At 58.3% G+C, this 13,449-nt stretch overlaps 2 protein-coding genes across 2 annotated transcripts; both read left to right on the forward strand.

The window, feature by feature from the left end:
* Window positions 1-3,592: 3,592 nt before the first annotated feature.
* Window positions 3,593-5,644, forward strand: LOC101923544 (mast cell protease 1A-like). Its single transcript, XM_005240818.4, has 5 exons — window positions 3,593-3,706; window positions 3,797-3,941; window positions 4,112-4,247; window positions 4,573-4,824; window positions 5,166-5,644. Exons 1-5 carry the CDS (start codon window positions 3,622-3,624, stop codon window positions 5,298-5,300), a joined length of 753 nt encoding a protein of 250 aa, XP_005240875.2. The 5' UTR covers window positions 3,593-3,621; the 3' UTR covers window positions 5,301-5,644.
* Window positions 5,645-7,610: 1,966 nt separating this feature from the next.
* On the forward strand, window positions 7,611-12,092 carry LOC101923715 (granzyme E-like). Its single transcript, XM_005240819.4, has 5 exons — window positions 7,611-8,712; window positions 8,827-8,974; window positions 10,261-10,402; window positions 10,524-10,760; window positions 11,283-12,092. The coding sequence occupies exons 1-5, from the start codon at window positions 8,529-8,531 to the stop codon at window positions 11,418-11,420; spliced, it is 849 nt and encodes a 282-aa protein (XP_005240876.2). The 5' UTR covers window positions 7,611-8,528; the 3' UTR covers window positions 11,421-12,092.
* Window positions 12,093-13,449: the final 1,357 nt, after the last annotated feature.

Below are 13,449 nucleotides of genomic sequence, written 5' to 3' on the forward strand. Positions count from 1 at the left end.
GCACCATCTGGGGCTGGACCCAGCTCCATGCCAGACTCGTCCCCACAGCCTCACAGCTGAGAGCTCTTTCTTCCCAAGTTCTGGTGGGGATGGCAGGGGGGAACCAGTCCTCCTCCAGGGCACGGGCCAGGGAGGGCTCAGCAGACGCGGCGGCGGGGGGTGCAGGCAGACGGGGGAGCTGGCAGGGGTGTGGTGGTGCCAGCACCACACAGAGGAAATCGGGCTGGTTTGAAACCCAGCCTGAGCCCTGCAGAGGAACGACGAGCATCCTCCTGTGGTTAGTGCTGCCTGGCTGGGGTAGGGGCGATGTGTTTACTGGCAGCAGGACTAGTGCTACCATCGTGTCTGGAGAGCATAAATTTATCTCAAACTGGGCTGCTTACCATCCTGTGCATCACCTCCTCCACCTGCTGGGTTTGTTTTCCCCTTATACATAAGAATACGAAGCAGTTTGGGGCAGAGAACTGCTGTCTGGTTTCTATTGTCAGCAGCACGACCCGACCCACCCCTGGTACTGCTGAGCCACGTCACGGAGCAGCAGGTAAACCCAAAAACCCAAAAACCCTGGGCATCCGAGCTCGGGGCTTCAGCTCAGCACCACCCAGGATCAAGGAGAAAGCAACACCTTTGCACCAGGTTACTGCAGGGTACAGACTCACGGAGAGAGCTGCTGCTCACAGAGAGAAACCAGGGATCAGAGCACAGTGGCAACCCTGTATTTGAGTAAGTTTTTAATCAAACAAAAGCCCTGATGCCCAAGGACTAGGATGCAGGACAGCCCATGGTCCCAGACCTCCCTGCCTGATTTAGTGCAGCCCAGTGGCTCTGCTGATGCGCTGGAGACCGCTCTGGGCAGCGAGAGAATGATATTTATCTGTTTGTTTGTTTTTACCTACACACATACTCTGATTTTATTTCCAGGAACTGTTCTGGGGCTTTTCCATTCTCATACTACAGCTCGCCCTCAAACACCCTCCTCCCAGCTGACTGGCAGATCAGCCCCGCTGTCTCCCCAGTGCCCTCCTGGGCTACTTGCCCATGTGCCCCCAGCTTGCCCAGACTTTCCTAGCTTCAAGCCCTGGCTGGAAACAACGAGAGCTGCCCCCAGCAAACAGGGGAGGAAGGTGCCACCCTGACCTGTGAGCAGGGTGCCAGTGGGTGACTTCCCCGAGATGGCAAAATCAACCCAGGACCAGCTTGCCGGGCACACTGCGGGCAGAGGCAGCGGCAGCAGAGCACATCTGCCACCAAGCAGGACCATCACTGGTACCAAAGGGTGGTTTAGGACAGGTTTTCCTCCTGATCCCCTTTTTACACTGAGTGTAAACTTCCCACAGAGCTGCACCAGGGCTGGGAAGCAAAGACTGCTCCAGAGGCGGCGATTTCGGATTAAAGCAAGCTTCATTTTCTTCAAGTGCTGTGCAGGCCCCCAAAGAGTTTTGGCAGAAAAGTGTCCCAGGGAACGGGCACGCAGACAGGGTCTTTGGTTCGAAAAATCTCCCAAAGCAGGACCAAGGATTCAGGGATTTGAGGGGAGCGGGTGAGGAAGGGAACAGCGTTGAAGCCTCAGAGTACTAATTGCTCTATTGCTTTTGTCTGCGGTTTTTTCTCACCATCCTGGCCACAGTTACAAGCCCCAGTTAGCTTATTTAAACAAAATGCCTGCAGAGAAGCTGCAGTGACCTCAGCCGGAGCTTCTGGGAGGATTCCTGCCCAGGGGAACCAGACTCAAAGTACTGCAGGGCTTAAAAGGCGGCATCAACCCTTCCCTCCCCACCTCTCCCCATCCTTTCACCAGCAAATTGTTCACAGTAAAGGAAGATGGTTTGGGGTAGCTGCTTTGCCCACAGCTTCATGGGGCAGGAGAGGAGAGGAGAGCTCTGCTGACTGCCCCAGCTTTAGCAACTGGCATGCTGGCCAGGGACCTGCTGCTCGCACAAGCCAGTGGCGCTTCCAGGCTTTCGGGCTCTGTCCCTCTTGTCACACAAGCACAACCTCTGGGGATGAGCAGTGGCTGTGGCCAGGCAGTGCTGCTGGTTTGCCCCTCGGCCAGACTTTGGTGCTGATGTGGCAAAGCAAGGGAAAGGGCTGGACTTGAGGCTCAGAGGAAACTTCTGGAAAGCATCTGAGGGAAGGTTTCATCCTGACCAACGCTCACAGAAGGAAGGATGAGGCTGGGTGCAGGAGGAGCGCAGAACCCGGCTGTGCTGGCGTGGCAGCTTTTGTCCTTTGGGCAGCAGAGAGGCTCATGGCTCCGGCATGGCACCCTGCCACCTCACCTGTGTCCCCTCTCTGCTGTCCCCAGCCCCTGGGGTGCTCTTGCGCTGGAGCAGAGTTAAAAGCTGTTGAAAGCCCGTGAGTGTGGAAAAGATGTCCTTCCCGTCTGCAGCGTGCAAGCCCTTCTGAGCAGAGCAGAGCCACTTGGCACAGCATTAACCCTGACAGATGGATGCTTTGCTGTGGGCGCCCAACTGCCCAGACAAGCCCCAGGGAGCAAACTGGGACAGCCTGGCAGTGGGGAAAAGGAAGGTGGGTAAGGGCTGGGAAGTGCAAGCAGGAAAAACAACTTTGAACAACACAGGGCTGTACGGCACAGCTCCCTCTGAGCTTGCAGCCTGAGAGTCGGGTGGCTTTTCACACCAAGGACGGTCTCGGCTGCCGGTGCAGGACCTACCGAGGCAATCGGAGACCCAAAGCTGGAAGGGAAGTGGGGACAGCCACCAGCTAAGGCAGCGTGAGAGCCAGGAATAGGGTCCTAAGCCCCAGGTGCATGCCCTTGCCACAAAGATTTGGTCATCTCTTTGAAACAGGGTCACCACAAGGCCAGGAAGGGACAAATGCAGCAGGATGGGTGCTCAGTTTAGCATTTAAGCAAATCCCACTTTGCTAGGGGCAAGGTGAAGACAGCAATTGTGGGGTGGTTTGCAGGCAGTTTCAGGTCAGGGAAGGGAGAGAGAGCAGAGAATCCAGAGCAGGGTAGGCTCGGTGATGGGTACGTTCAGTGATGGGTAGGCTCGGTGATGGGTAGGCTCGGTGATGGGTAGGCTCGGTGATGGGTACCCTCAGTGATGGGTAGGCTCGGTGATGGGTAGGCTCGGTGATGGGTAGGCTCAGGGAAGCCAGAAGACTTCCCCTGGTGTCGTTTGAACAGATGTATCAGTGGCCAGACCAGCTGCAGAGGGCAAACCCTCGAGGGAAAGGAGCATCTGCAGTCATCATGCTTGCCAAGAAAGTGTGAAGTGACCCGACTGCCCCCAGGAGCAAGCGGCACGAGCTCCTGAAGGTACGGCATGAGGCAGCCTGATTGCTGGACCTTGAAGACACCACACTTTGAAGCAGCCATCATCAGCGGCACAGTCCCTCTGCCCTGGCCCTTCTGTCCCCCTCTATCATTCCTCAATCACAGCCTCAGGGCACGTGGGGTGTGTGAGCAGGCCTGGGCAGCAGAGATGCAGATAGATTTGCAGGGATGCTGCGCTGGCCCAGATTAGCACAATCAGGCCATCACACATGGTTTCCTGGCTGCTGGGTACAGCTGGTCCCAGGGTATAAAACCAGCCCTTGGGCACTAGGAGACAGACTCCCACACGTCTTGGAAGGAGTGTCCAGCTGTGGGAAGAGATGTGCCAGCTCCAGCCCCAACCCCTGGCACTGCTGGCACTGCTGGCCCTGCTGCTCCTGCTTTCCTGCCCGTGGGCCAACACCAGTAAGCTGGGAGGATGCCGTGAGCAAGGCGGCTGGTGTGGGCTCTGACCTCAGCAGCCAGCGGCTCATCTTGCGGTGGGGTGTCTTTTAGGTGCTCTACGGGGTGAGATCGTGGGGGGCCACGAGGCTCAGCCCCACTCCCACCCTTACATGGCATACCTGAAGCTAGGGATGTCAGCCTGCGGAGGCTTCCTGGTGGCCCCCGACTGGGTGATGACGGCCGCGCACTGCAAGGGGTGAGTACCTCACCCAGGGGCTTTATCCCCTTCTTCCTCCCCTAACCTGCGAGGTCCATCCCTGGAGCGGTTTTGGAGTAGGTTCTTCCTCCTGTGCTGAGCAGCTGGGGAGGGACATGGGTCAGACCCAACCTGTTTTTCCCTCTTCTCCCCTCTCTTGCCATGGCCAGAAACGCCACGGTCATCCTGGGGGCTCACAACATCCACGAACCCGAAAGGACCCAGCAGACCCGGGGAGTTCTCAGATACCACCGGCACCCAGAATATGACCCTAAGACCGTGTCTAACGACATCATGCTGCTCAAGGCAAGGCAGTCCTGCAGCTGCGGGTGGGGGGGCAGAGGGTAGCGTGGGGCTGTGGGTCTAGCAAGTCCTGGGCACGGTGGCTTTTTGCTGTTGGCTCCTTCTGCGAACTGTCAGCTGGTTCTGCCCAGGAGTGCCGGAGGCAGGCAGGAACGGGAAGCACTCGGGAGGGAACCGTGAGCAGAGCTTGGAGCCACATGCCCCATTCACATCAGCTCACCAGAGCTTGCGGTGCTGTTATGTCCTGCTAGACCTCCCCTACCTCTGCGCACGGTGTCCTTTGGCTACTCCACTCCCAGCCTTCTCCAAACCCCTTGCCTTCTCCCAGCTGACAGCGAAGGCCACTCTCAATGACTACGTCAAGACCATTCCACTGCCCAAGACCAGCAGCGACCTCCCCACGGGCACCAAGTGCAGCATAGCTGGCTGGGGGCTGATCGATGATGACCAGGTGACCAACAAGCTCTTTGAAACCAAAGTCTCCATCTACAGCCGCAGGAAATGCATCCGCTTCTATCCACATCTCAACAGAGGCATGGTCTGTGCCGGCAGCTTCCACCAGCTCAGCGATTCCAGCCAGGTAGGGGCTGCTGGCAGCCTGGGGGTCTCTGGTGGCAGGGGCTGCTGCTGGCACAGGCTCGGCTGGTCCCCAGGAGAGGTGACAAGTGTTCGATTTGTAGCTCCCATGTGGACTAGCTCTTCTGGATGCCCTGACACCACGGTCCATGCACAGTCCTGGGGGCAGAGCCCCAGCTCACCTGCTCTGGATGGCTCCTCCAGCTGGGCGGGGGGCAGGGGCAGAGCCGTGGGGCAGGGGCAGAACCACAGCCCTGCTAGCAGTGCCTGGGCAGGGGGGGACCAAGGTGAAACCTGTTCCCGCAGGGAAGAGGTCTCTAAACCCAACCTCTCCCCTGTCCTCAGGGAGATTCTGGGGGGCCCCTGGTGTGCAAGAACATGGCACAAGGCATCGTTTCCTTCGGGTACAACAGCCCGCCTGGGGTCTACACCCACATCTCCAGCTACCTGCCCTGGATCAGAAGAACCCTGAAGAAGTAGCAGCAGCAGCACTCGCTCCAGCACTGGAGACTGCGCTGGTTTCCTTCCTGCCCCTACTGAAGGCCTGACCCCCTTCTCTCTCCTTGGGAACCCGAGGGTCCCGATCGGGGGCACAGGGGTCCCGTTCTTTCCGTTCCAAGGCTGCCGGCTGTCCCATTCCCTGCCTGCTGCAGGCAGCAGGTCAGGGCCATGTCCAATCTCTCTGGCAGAAGCAGAGATCATCCCAGCCGGCCCCAGAAAGAGCCTGTGCTACAACAGACCCTGCTGCCTTCAGAAACAGCCCTGTCCCTGCTTGAACCTTGCTGCACGTTCCCCCACCCACAGTAAACCCAGAGCTGCATTTCCCAGCTTGTCTCCTTCCTCCTGCCTTGCCCCCGGGGAGAAGGGAGGGAGGGTCGGGCTGGTGGAAGTGGGTGCCCAGCCTGTTGGGACACGGTCGTAGCTCTGCGGCCACTGCGTTGCTGGCAGACTTGAAAGACGAGAGCTACAGTCACCCTTGGGGGGGTCAGGGGGGGTGAGTGTGCGGCAGGGAGGGAAACAGCCCAGCTAGAAACGGGCTGGGAAAAGTGATGCTCACACACGGCATTCAGCGATGTCACCATCCGCCTGGGAACAGCTGTCAGCTGGGATGCGTGTGTCAGCAGGTACCAGGGTCAAAAGCTGCCATCCCCTGTAAAGCAGTGACTGTCCCCTCTGCAGGGACCTCGTGCCTGGGTGATGTTGCACCCTAGGACATCTGGCAGCCAAGACAACAGGCTGGGTCACGGGGGGAACCAAGGCTAATCTTTCCATCTGTAAGAGTCTCCAGCAGGTGAAGGGAGCTGGACTTTTGGTGGACCGTGCTGTTTCTGTCCCGCCTTGGGCACAGGTTGGGTGGCAGCTGAGATGCCAGGGGCAGGGCTTTGGGATCCCAGAGAGGAGACATACTCAAAGCTGTTCCACACCGGTGCTCTGTGTCTTTGCCTCTGCCATCCCCCAGCAGCTACAATCCTCCATCTCCCGAACAGCCACGTGGTGTCCTGGGTAGAGACATTGGTGCAGTCTCTGAAAGGGCTGTACTGAAAGGCTTGACAAGGGACCTGGGGCCCCAAAAGCGCCTGGCCCCATGCCACCTCCTCCTTTCCTCCCATGCCAGCCGTCGCGGGAGAGCCCAACTCTTCCCCTGGAGAAGGCAAGGGAGAGCTGTAGCTGGGGGCTCTCTGCCTTGGAGCTTGGTGGCACGTCTCTGTCCCTCTCCGGAAGGCAAGCCCAGCCCCAGCGGTGCATCACCAGCACACTGTTCTGGCAGTAGCACAAAACCAAAAGAGCTTGTGATGCTTCCCGCAGCCGGGTGATGCTCAGAGGTGAGCTTCTCCTCCCCACGAAGGATGCTCTAGCACCATTTTCAGACAGCCCCTGCACTAGACTCTGAGTAAATTGCACCAGCCCCTCCTTCCACAACCTACACTGGGTGTAAAGCGACTTGCCTAACACTCTGAGCCCTGGTCTCCCTTGTTCCAGCTCGTTTCTGATGGTATACAGACAGGAGAGCCACTAGGCACCTTCCTGGAGGCAATGACAAGGGGAAGAGATGGTGCATCAGTAAATAACCGAGCTGCAGAACTCCCTGGGGCAGGCTGGCAGACAACTGTGCAAGTTCAAGAAACCAGAAAGCTTTGTAATGGGGGAAACCCAGGGGGGAATTTTAAACATTCAGAAACCATGTGCAATTTAAGGGAAAGGGATGTTCTCCATGTTCTCATGGTCTTACCAAGGCTCCCACCACCATCAGAGGGAGGAGGCAGCCTCCAGTCTGGCCCTGGGTGTCTGCCCTCACTCCGTGTTCTTCCTCGGGATGAAGAAGGAATAGGAAACTCTGCCACTTTTGCCTACACCCCCCACGCCACCCTGGGGAAACTGAGAAGGCTCCATGGTTTGGGCTTCTGCTCACAGCTGCTATCAGCGAGGAGATCTGCAAGCGGGAAGGCTGCAGCTGCTTATCGGCGTCGCACAAATCTTTGTCACGTCAGGGTTTTCCTTGAAGCTCCAGCTGCTGCAGGCTTTGCACGAGAATGGCGGCTTCTCACTTCATCATGGGGTTTGCCCAGCAAAACTGGGGGCAGGCAGGAAAGCAGGTTTACGGGCAGGCAGTCGGTGGGGGCAGCGAGGACGCGTCGACCCCATTTCATCGCAGCCAAAGGAAGGAACTGCTGCTGGGCCGAGCGCGCGGACCTGCCCGTCTCCCACCTTTTGCTGGAGCCTGTGCACTGGTGCCACTGGGGGGGCCAAGGGGACATCCTGGGGGTGGGGGGAGCGGGTTCACTGGTTTGCCACCAGCCTTTCCTCCAGCGCAGTCCCTCTCACCGTGGGCTGGAGGAGAAGGAGGTGCAGCTGCCACAGGGCTTGGTCCAAGGAAGACAGATCCCCGCCAGCCGTCCGCTGCAGAAAAATCCCTGCTGGCCAGGGGGGCGGCTGGCTGGGACACGCTGGGATGGGACCCGTCCCGGAGGAACAAGACCAGCTGCAGGGAGACGTCTCATCGGGTTAGCTCTCGCCAGTGGAGGGGCAGAGACCCACGCTTGCATCCCCGTGTCCATCCACCCTCAACACACCAGAGGGAACACGAGCCCCCAGCCCAGGGCCAGGGGAGCATCCTCCTGTCCCCCCTCACACCGGCTGGCGAGGGAACAGCGAACTCCACAATTTACCAGCGAGCGATGACATCTGGAAAGAAACATTTAAAATACAGTTTGCTGTACAAAGCAGAGCCCCGAGGCAGCAGCTGGTGCAGAACAGAGACCCTGTGGCCGCAGGCTTAGTGCCCTGCCGCCTTCTTGCCCTCTCACAGCCGTGACCGGTGTGACGTGATAAATCACACCGATTTTGCTCTATTAGCCAGCACCACCCCTCCTGAGGAGGAGAGGAAGGTCCTCAGCTGCCACCACATGGTCTTGGGAACTTGTATATTGAGTGAGAAAGGGGGGTCTTGCAGGGCTGGGGATAAAAAGCGAGAGAGCCTGCAAGTGCACAACAAATCCGAGCTCCGAGGGCAAAGCGGTGAAGGTGGGTCACTTCGCTCCCTGCAGCTCCCGGCTGGAAGGCGAGGGGTTAAAATTGCCTCTGGGTCTCGAATGACATCAGATACCCCAGATCAGGCCCAAACTGAAGGTGGGTTGATGCTGGAGGCTCAGGCTGACTGAATTCCCCTCTCAGATCGCTGAGGCGTGCAATTTGCAAATAGATAATCAGATGAGTCTGGCTGCTGCGGTTTCCTGGAGTTCAGTCTCGGGCTATAAAACCTTGCTGGGAGCAGGAAGAGACCCCAGCTGCAGCCTCACCTCTAAGGGATCCACTGAGGCAGAGAACACGATGAAGCACCAGCAGAAACTCCTGCTCTCCCTCCTGCTGATGGCGTGTCCCCCAGCTAAAACCAGTAAGTCGAGCTGCCGGGAGGCGCAGATAGGGCTGGGGAAGGAAGAAATCCCAGCCAGCACGTCCTGTGCCCCGTGTCCTCTGATCCCCTCATCCTCAATCCCATCCATTGCAGGTAATTCCTGGAATCGGATGGAGGGAGGAGGTGAAGCCAAGGCTCACTCCACCCCCTACATGGCCTATCTGCAAGGAACCAACAACCGTTTCTGTGGAGGCTTCCTAGTGGCCCCAAACTGGGTGATGACAGCGGCTCAGTGCTTCGAGTAAGTTTTCGCTATGTTTGTACAGCACCTGGCGCAACAAGATTGTCACACTGCTGTGATCGAGGTGACATCTCCTAGATGGGAGGATCCGGGTAACATCTCCTAGATGGGAGGATCCATGTGACATCTCCTAGATGGGAGGAGGATCTGGGCAACATCTCCTAGATGTGAGGATCCGGGTAACGTCTCCTAGATGGGATGAGGATCCAGGTGACATCTCCTAGATGGGAGGATCCCGGTAACATCTCCTAGATGGGAGGATCCAGGTGACATCTTCTAGATGGGAGGACTGACAGGTTTGAGTCAACTCCTTCATGGCTGTGGCCAAAGTCTTTCCCTAGCAGGGAGCGCAGGCTGGGACAGGGCAGGGCTGTGGGGACAGCACTGGAGGAGCCAGGCTGCGTCTGATGGCTCCCGTGAGCCATCCTTCCCCATCTCCGCCCCAGCCCATGTTCAGATACTTCTCTTTATTTTTTTATTCCCCCTCCATGCCTCTTTTTATTCTTCCTGGATGTCAACACCAAGAAATCAGACCGGCTTCTTCCCTTGCTGTCACTGACCTGCTGGCATAGCAGGGACCGTTGGTGTCAGTTTTTGCCCTTTCTGCCACCACTAAAGACCTCTAAGACTGTTATCAGAATTGATGATCTCTTCTTGCCCAGGTCTCTTCCACCCCTGCAGCTGGAGAAACTGGGGCATGGACAGGCAAGAGGGCGTTTTAGATACATACAACTGGGTGTAGCTACTCCACTCCTTGGGGCTGGTGGCTCTGCCCTGGTGCCAGTAACCCCGGCTAAGGGCCAGCCCCACACCGGAGCAGCAGAAAGGAGGGTCAGCAGCACCCAGGAGCCTGGATGCCCAGGTCCCACCTGCTAGATGGAGAGGGACTCCCACCCACAGCCAGGGTCCCTCCCAGTTTCCCTAAGGCAGCCCCTTCTGCAGATGATGCAGAGGCCAGTAAAGGTACATTGGCCTGGAGCAGGGTCTTGTTGTAGGACCCCCTCCCTGGTGCCATGGATCTCCATGTGTCTGTGAAGCCCAGACCAGTCCACATACCATGGTACACAGCAGCAGCAGCCTGAATCTGCTGGGCTTGGGATCCAGAGGTAACGTAACCCTTGCAGCACTCTGGTCTGCCAGATGGGAATTTGCTCTACTGGGTAGATTCACCGGTGGAGCTCCTTGCTCCCACCGTTCCTCTTTAAATCCCAGCCGTGCCTCCGGGAGATGTGCCCCAGAGAAGATAGGAGAAAGCTGATGACACTCGCTGTGCTTCATTTTACCAGACACAAACCCCTGACTGTGATCCTTGGAGCCCACACCATCCAGAAGCGAGAAGAAAGCTGGCAAACATTCGAAGTCCAAGAGTATCACTGTCACCCCGACTTCATGAGCCCGAAGAAAGGAAACGACATCCTCCTCCTGAAGGTAACCAGAGCATCTACGTGGTCCTGCTGGGCTGCAGCCCTGGAGCGGGAGGGGACACCCTTCGTCACAGAGCATTTACAGACCAAGCATCACTTTTTGTGTTTTCTGTCCCCTTGCCCAGCTGAAAGGTAATGCCACCAGCAACAGCTACGTCAGGACCATTCCCTTTGAAAAATCCAGAGTCCGCGGTGGGACTGCGTGCAGCATAGCCGGCTGGGGCTACAAAACGCCCGCTGCCACGTTACGCGAAGCCACTGTCACCATCATCAAACAAAGGGACTGCCTCAACCGCTACCCTGGGCTTGCTGAAAACTTGATTTGTGGCCACAGCAGTGGATCTGCTGGGGCACCTGAGAAGGTCAGTCTCCGACTTTGGGATTAGAAGGCAGTGGGGGAGGTTGCAGACAGGTGCTGGGCACAAACCTGATCTGGGCTAAAAAACTTTGCTGAAAAGGGACTAAAATTGCTTCTTGTTGTCCCCTCACTCTCCTCTCTTCCCCCCTACCCCACCCCCAGTCCACGCTTCCTCACCAGCATCCCTCCCTCTTGCTTGAACAGCTTGGCCAGAGGGGGTTGCCCTAAATCTGGTAGCTGGTCTGGGTGCACTTTGCAGTGCCCTGCAGCCAGCAGAAGGGCAGAAATGAAGCGGTACCTTCAGCTTCAGCATTTTTCCCGATGTAGTTGTGCTGGACCTTGTGCTATCCCAGGCAAAACTGCCCATTTTGGAGCCAGAGCCATCCCCATCCACTGCGAGGCCAAACTTCTCCCAGGGCAGCCCCCGGGCTGATTTTTGCAGCCTCCCTGCTCTTTGCAAACACACCTTTTTCCTGGGGACACCAGAGAAACCAGCACTGACCCATTCTCCTCCTCCATTTTACAGGGCGATGCTGGGGATCCACTCGTCTGCAACAACAAAGCCTACGGCATCTTCTCCTATAGGCATGACAATTGGCCGGGTTTCTACACGCACATCGCTCCTTTCCTTCCCTGGGTCAACAGCGTCATGAAGTCAGCGTGACCCGCCCCTCCCCGCAGCTGCTGCCCTGCAAAGCTCATGCTTCAGGGCCCCCTGCCCACTTGCTTTTTCTTCCTTTCTCCCTGGGAAACGTCTTCCACTGATGCTCACGGACATGGCAAGGACTTCTCTGTGGCAAAGCCAAACAGCGGCGCGGGGCTCAGCGCAGAGGTCGCATCTTGACTGCGTTTGCTCCCTAGGCCAGCCGCGGAGTGCCGTTTGCACAGTGCGTGCCGTTCGCACCGTGTGTGCCGTTTGCACCGTGTGTGCCTTTTGCACTGTGCGTGCCGCCAGACTTTGCTGCTCTGATTTTACCCCCTTCGTCAAGCTGCTTGTGGCTACAGCTGCAGAGAGGAGCAGCAGGACAGCCCTGCGGGAGGTGACGGTAGCTGTTGGGATGTGTGCTGCCCGCTGGGGAAGGCAACACGATCAGGTGGGGGCAACCAAAGAGCAGCTTCTCCTTGCCCCTTGGGTTTGTGGCGTCAGATGCCTGCTGTCCTTTGCCCAAGCCCCAGGGTTAGAGGGTTGCCCCAGCTCCAAGGAGGATCCTTTCAGCTCCTGCTTCACTACTGCTGCTGCTGTCCCCTACCTCTGAAACCTGCTGCCTCCTTTCCTCTTGCTGTAGCTCCGGTGTTGTACGAATACCTAAACCCAATAAATCGCATCCGCACTGGACAGCCTTTTTCCTTCTGCGATTTGGATTTCTCTCGGTCGCAGTCCTGAACCGCTCAGAAGAAAGTCACTGCTCAAACAGCCGAATCCCAGCCTGGAAGTTTCTACCCCAAGCAGTGGTAGGTCCCACCTCAACCCCCAGAAGAGGTGCCAAGCCTGGTTCTCAGGGCAGGGGAAGCCTCCTGGCCTCCTCTCCCCAGCGTGGAATGCTCAGGTGGAACTGCAGATGGTGGTCTTCAGTTGTCTGGTAGGAAATCATCTCCCCCCGGCACGCCGCAGTGTCATCAGGCAGGAAAATAAAAGTACAGAGGGGAGGGGGCACTGAGCACAGAGGTCCCCAGGGCTAGGTGTGCCCGCTGGTGTTGCACGGGGCAGAATGAGCCACCCCACCGAGGGGCAGCCTGGCCACAGCGCGCGGTGAAGCAGGGCACATGCTGGTGTGGCACAGACCAGTGATGCCCGAGTGCTCCAGGAGACAGGCTGTGCCACCAGGCTGTGTGTGTCACCAGGCTGTGCCACCAGGCTGTGTGTGTCACCAGGCTGCCACCAGGCTGTGTGCATCACCAGGCTGTATGTATCACCAGGCTGCCACCAGGCTGTCACCAGGCTGTGCCACCAGGCTGTCAGCAGGCTTTCACCAGGCTGTGTCACCAGGCTGTGCCACCAGACCGCCACTAGGCTGTGCCACCAGGCTGTGTGTGTCACCAGGCTGTGCCACTAGGCTGTACCATCAGGCTGTCACCAGGTTTTGTCACCAGGCTGTGACCAGGCTTTCACCAGGTTGTGCCACCAGGCTGTCACCAGGCTGTGCCACCAGGCTGTGTGTGCCACCAGGCTGTGCCACCAGGCTGTCAGCAGGCTTTCACCAGGCTGTGCCACCAGGCTGTCAGCAGGCTTTCACCAGGCTGTGCCACCAGGCTGTGTGTGCCACAAGGTTGTCACCAGGCTGTGCCCATCTGGCTCGGGCTGCCAGGCACCCCGGGGAGCAGCACCTCGTGCCGATGGCTCAGACCTTTGGCTGCTCCGGCCCCGCTGCTGCCCGGAGGAGAGCGTTACCACAGGAGAAGCGCTGGGCTGTGTCTCAGGCAGCGATCGTGTCCTCCAGGAGGTTTGGTTTGCTCAGAAAGGGGGTCCCTGAAGTCCTCCAGAGCCAGAGCAGGGCACATGCAGAGGCTGCTGTCCCCCCCGGGCAGCCACCCAGCTCTCCATCCTCCGAGAGTGCTCTGCCAGGCTCCCAGCCCTGCGGCAGAGCGCTGATGGCAGGCATGGCCCGCGCTCCTCGCTGGCACTCACCCACCTGCCCCAACCGGCAGACGAGCCCCTTCACCAGCACCTCCTGGCACAGGCTGGGACCTCCTCA

The sequence above is a fragment of the Falco peregrinus genome, chromosome 5 (assembly GCF_023634155.1).
Source record: "Falco peregrinus isolate bFalPer1 chromosome 5, bFalPer1.pri, whole genome shotgun sequence".
In the NCBI taxonomy this organism is placed as follows: Eukaryota; Metazoa; Chordata; class Aves; order Falconiformes; family Falconidae; genus Falco; species Falco peregrinus.

Bases quoted from the DNA above. Each gene is read 5' to 3' on its own strand.
- LOC101923544 (XM_005240818.4), top strand. From the start codon at position 3,622: ATGTGCCAGCTCCAGCCCCAACCCCTGGCACTGCTGGCACTGCTGGCC. The intron at 3,707-3,796 runs GTAAGCTGGGAG...GGTGTCTTTTAG, and splicing joins CTGCCCGTGGGCCAACACCA to GTGCTCTACGGGGTGAGATC. The intron at 4,248-4,572 runs GCAAGGCAGTCC...GCCTTCTCCCAG, and splicing joins ACGACATCATGCTGCTCAAG to CTGACAGCGAAGGCCACTCT.
- LOC101923715 (XM_005240819.4), top strand. From the start codon at position 8,529: ATGAGTCTGGCTGCTGCGGTTTCCTGGAGTTCAGTCTCGGGCTATAAA. The intron at 10,403-10,523 runs GTAACCAGAGCA...CCCCTTGCCCAG, and splicing joins ACGACATCCTCCTCCTGAAG to CTGAAAGGTAATGCCACCAG. The intron at 10,761-11,282 runs GTCAGTCTCCGA...TCCATTTTACAG, and splicing joins CTGCTGGGGCACCTGAGAAG to GGCGATGCTGGGGATCCACT.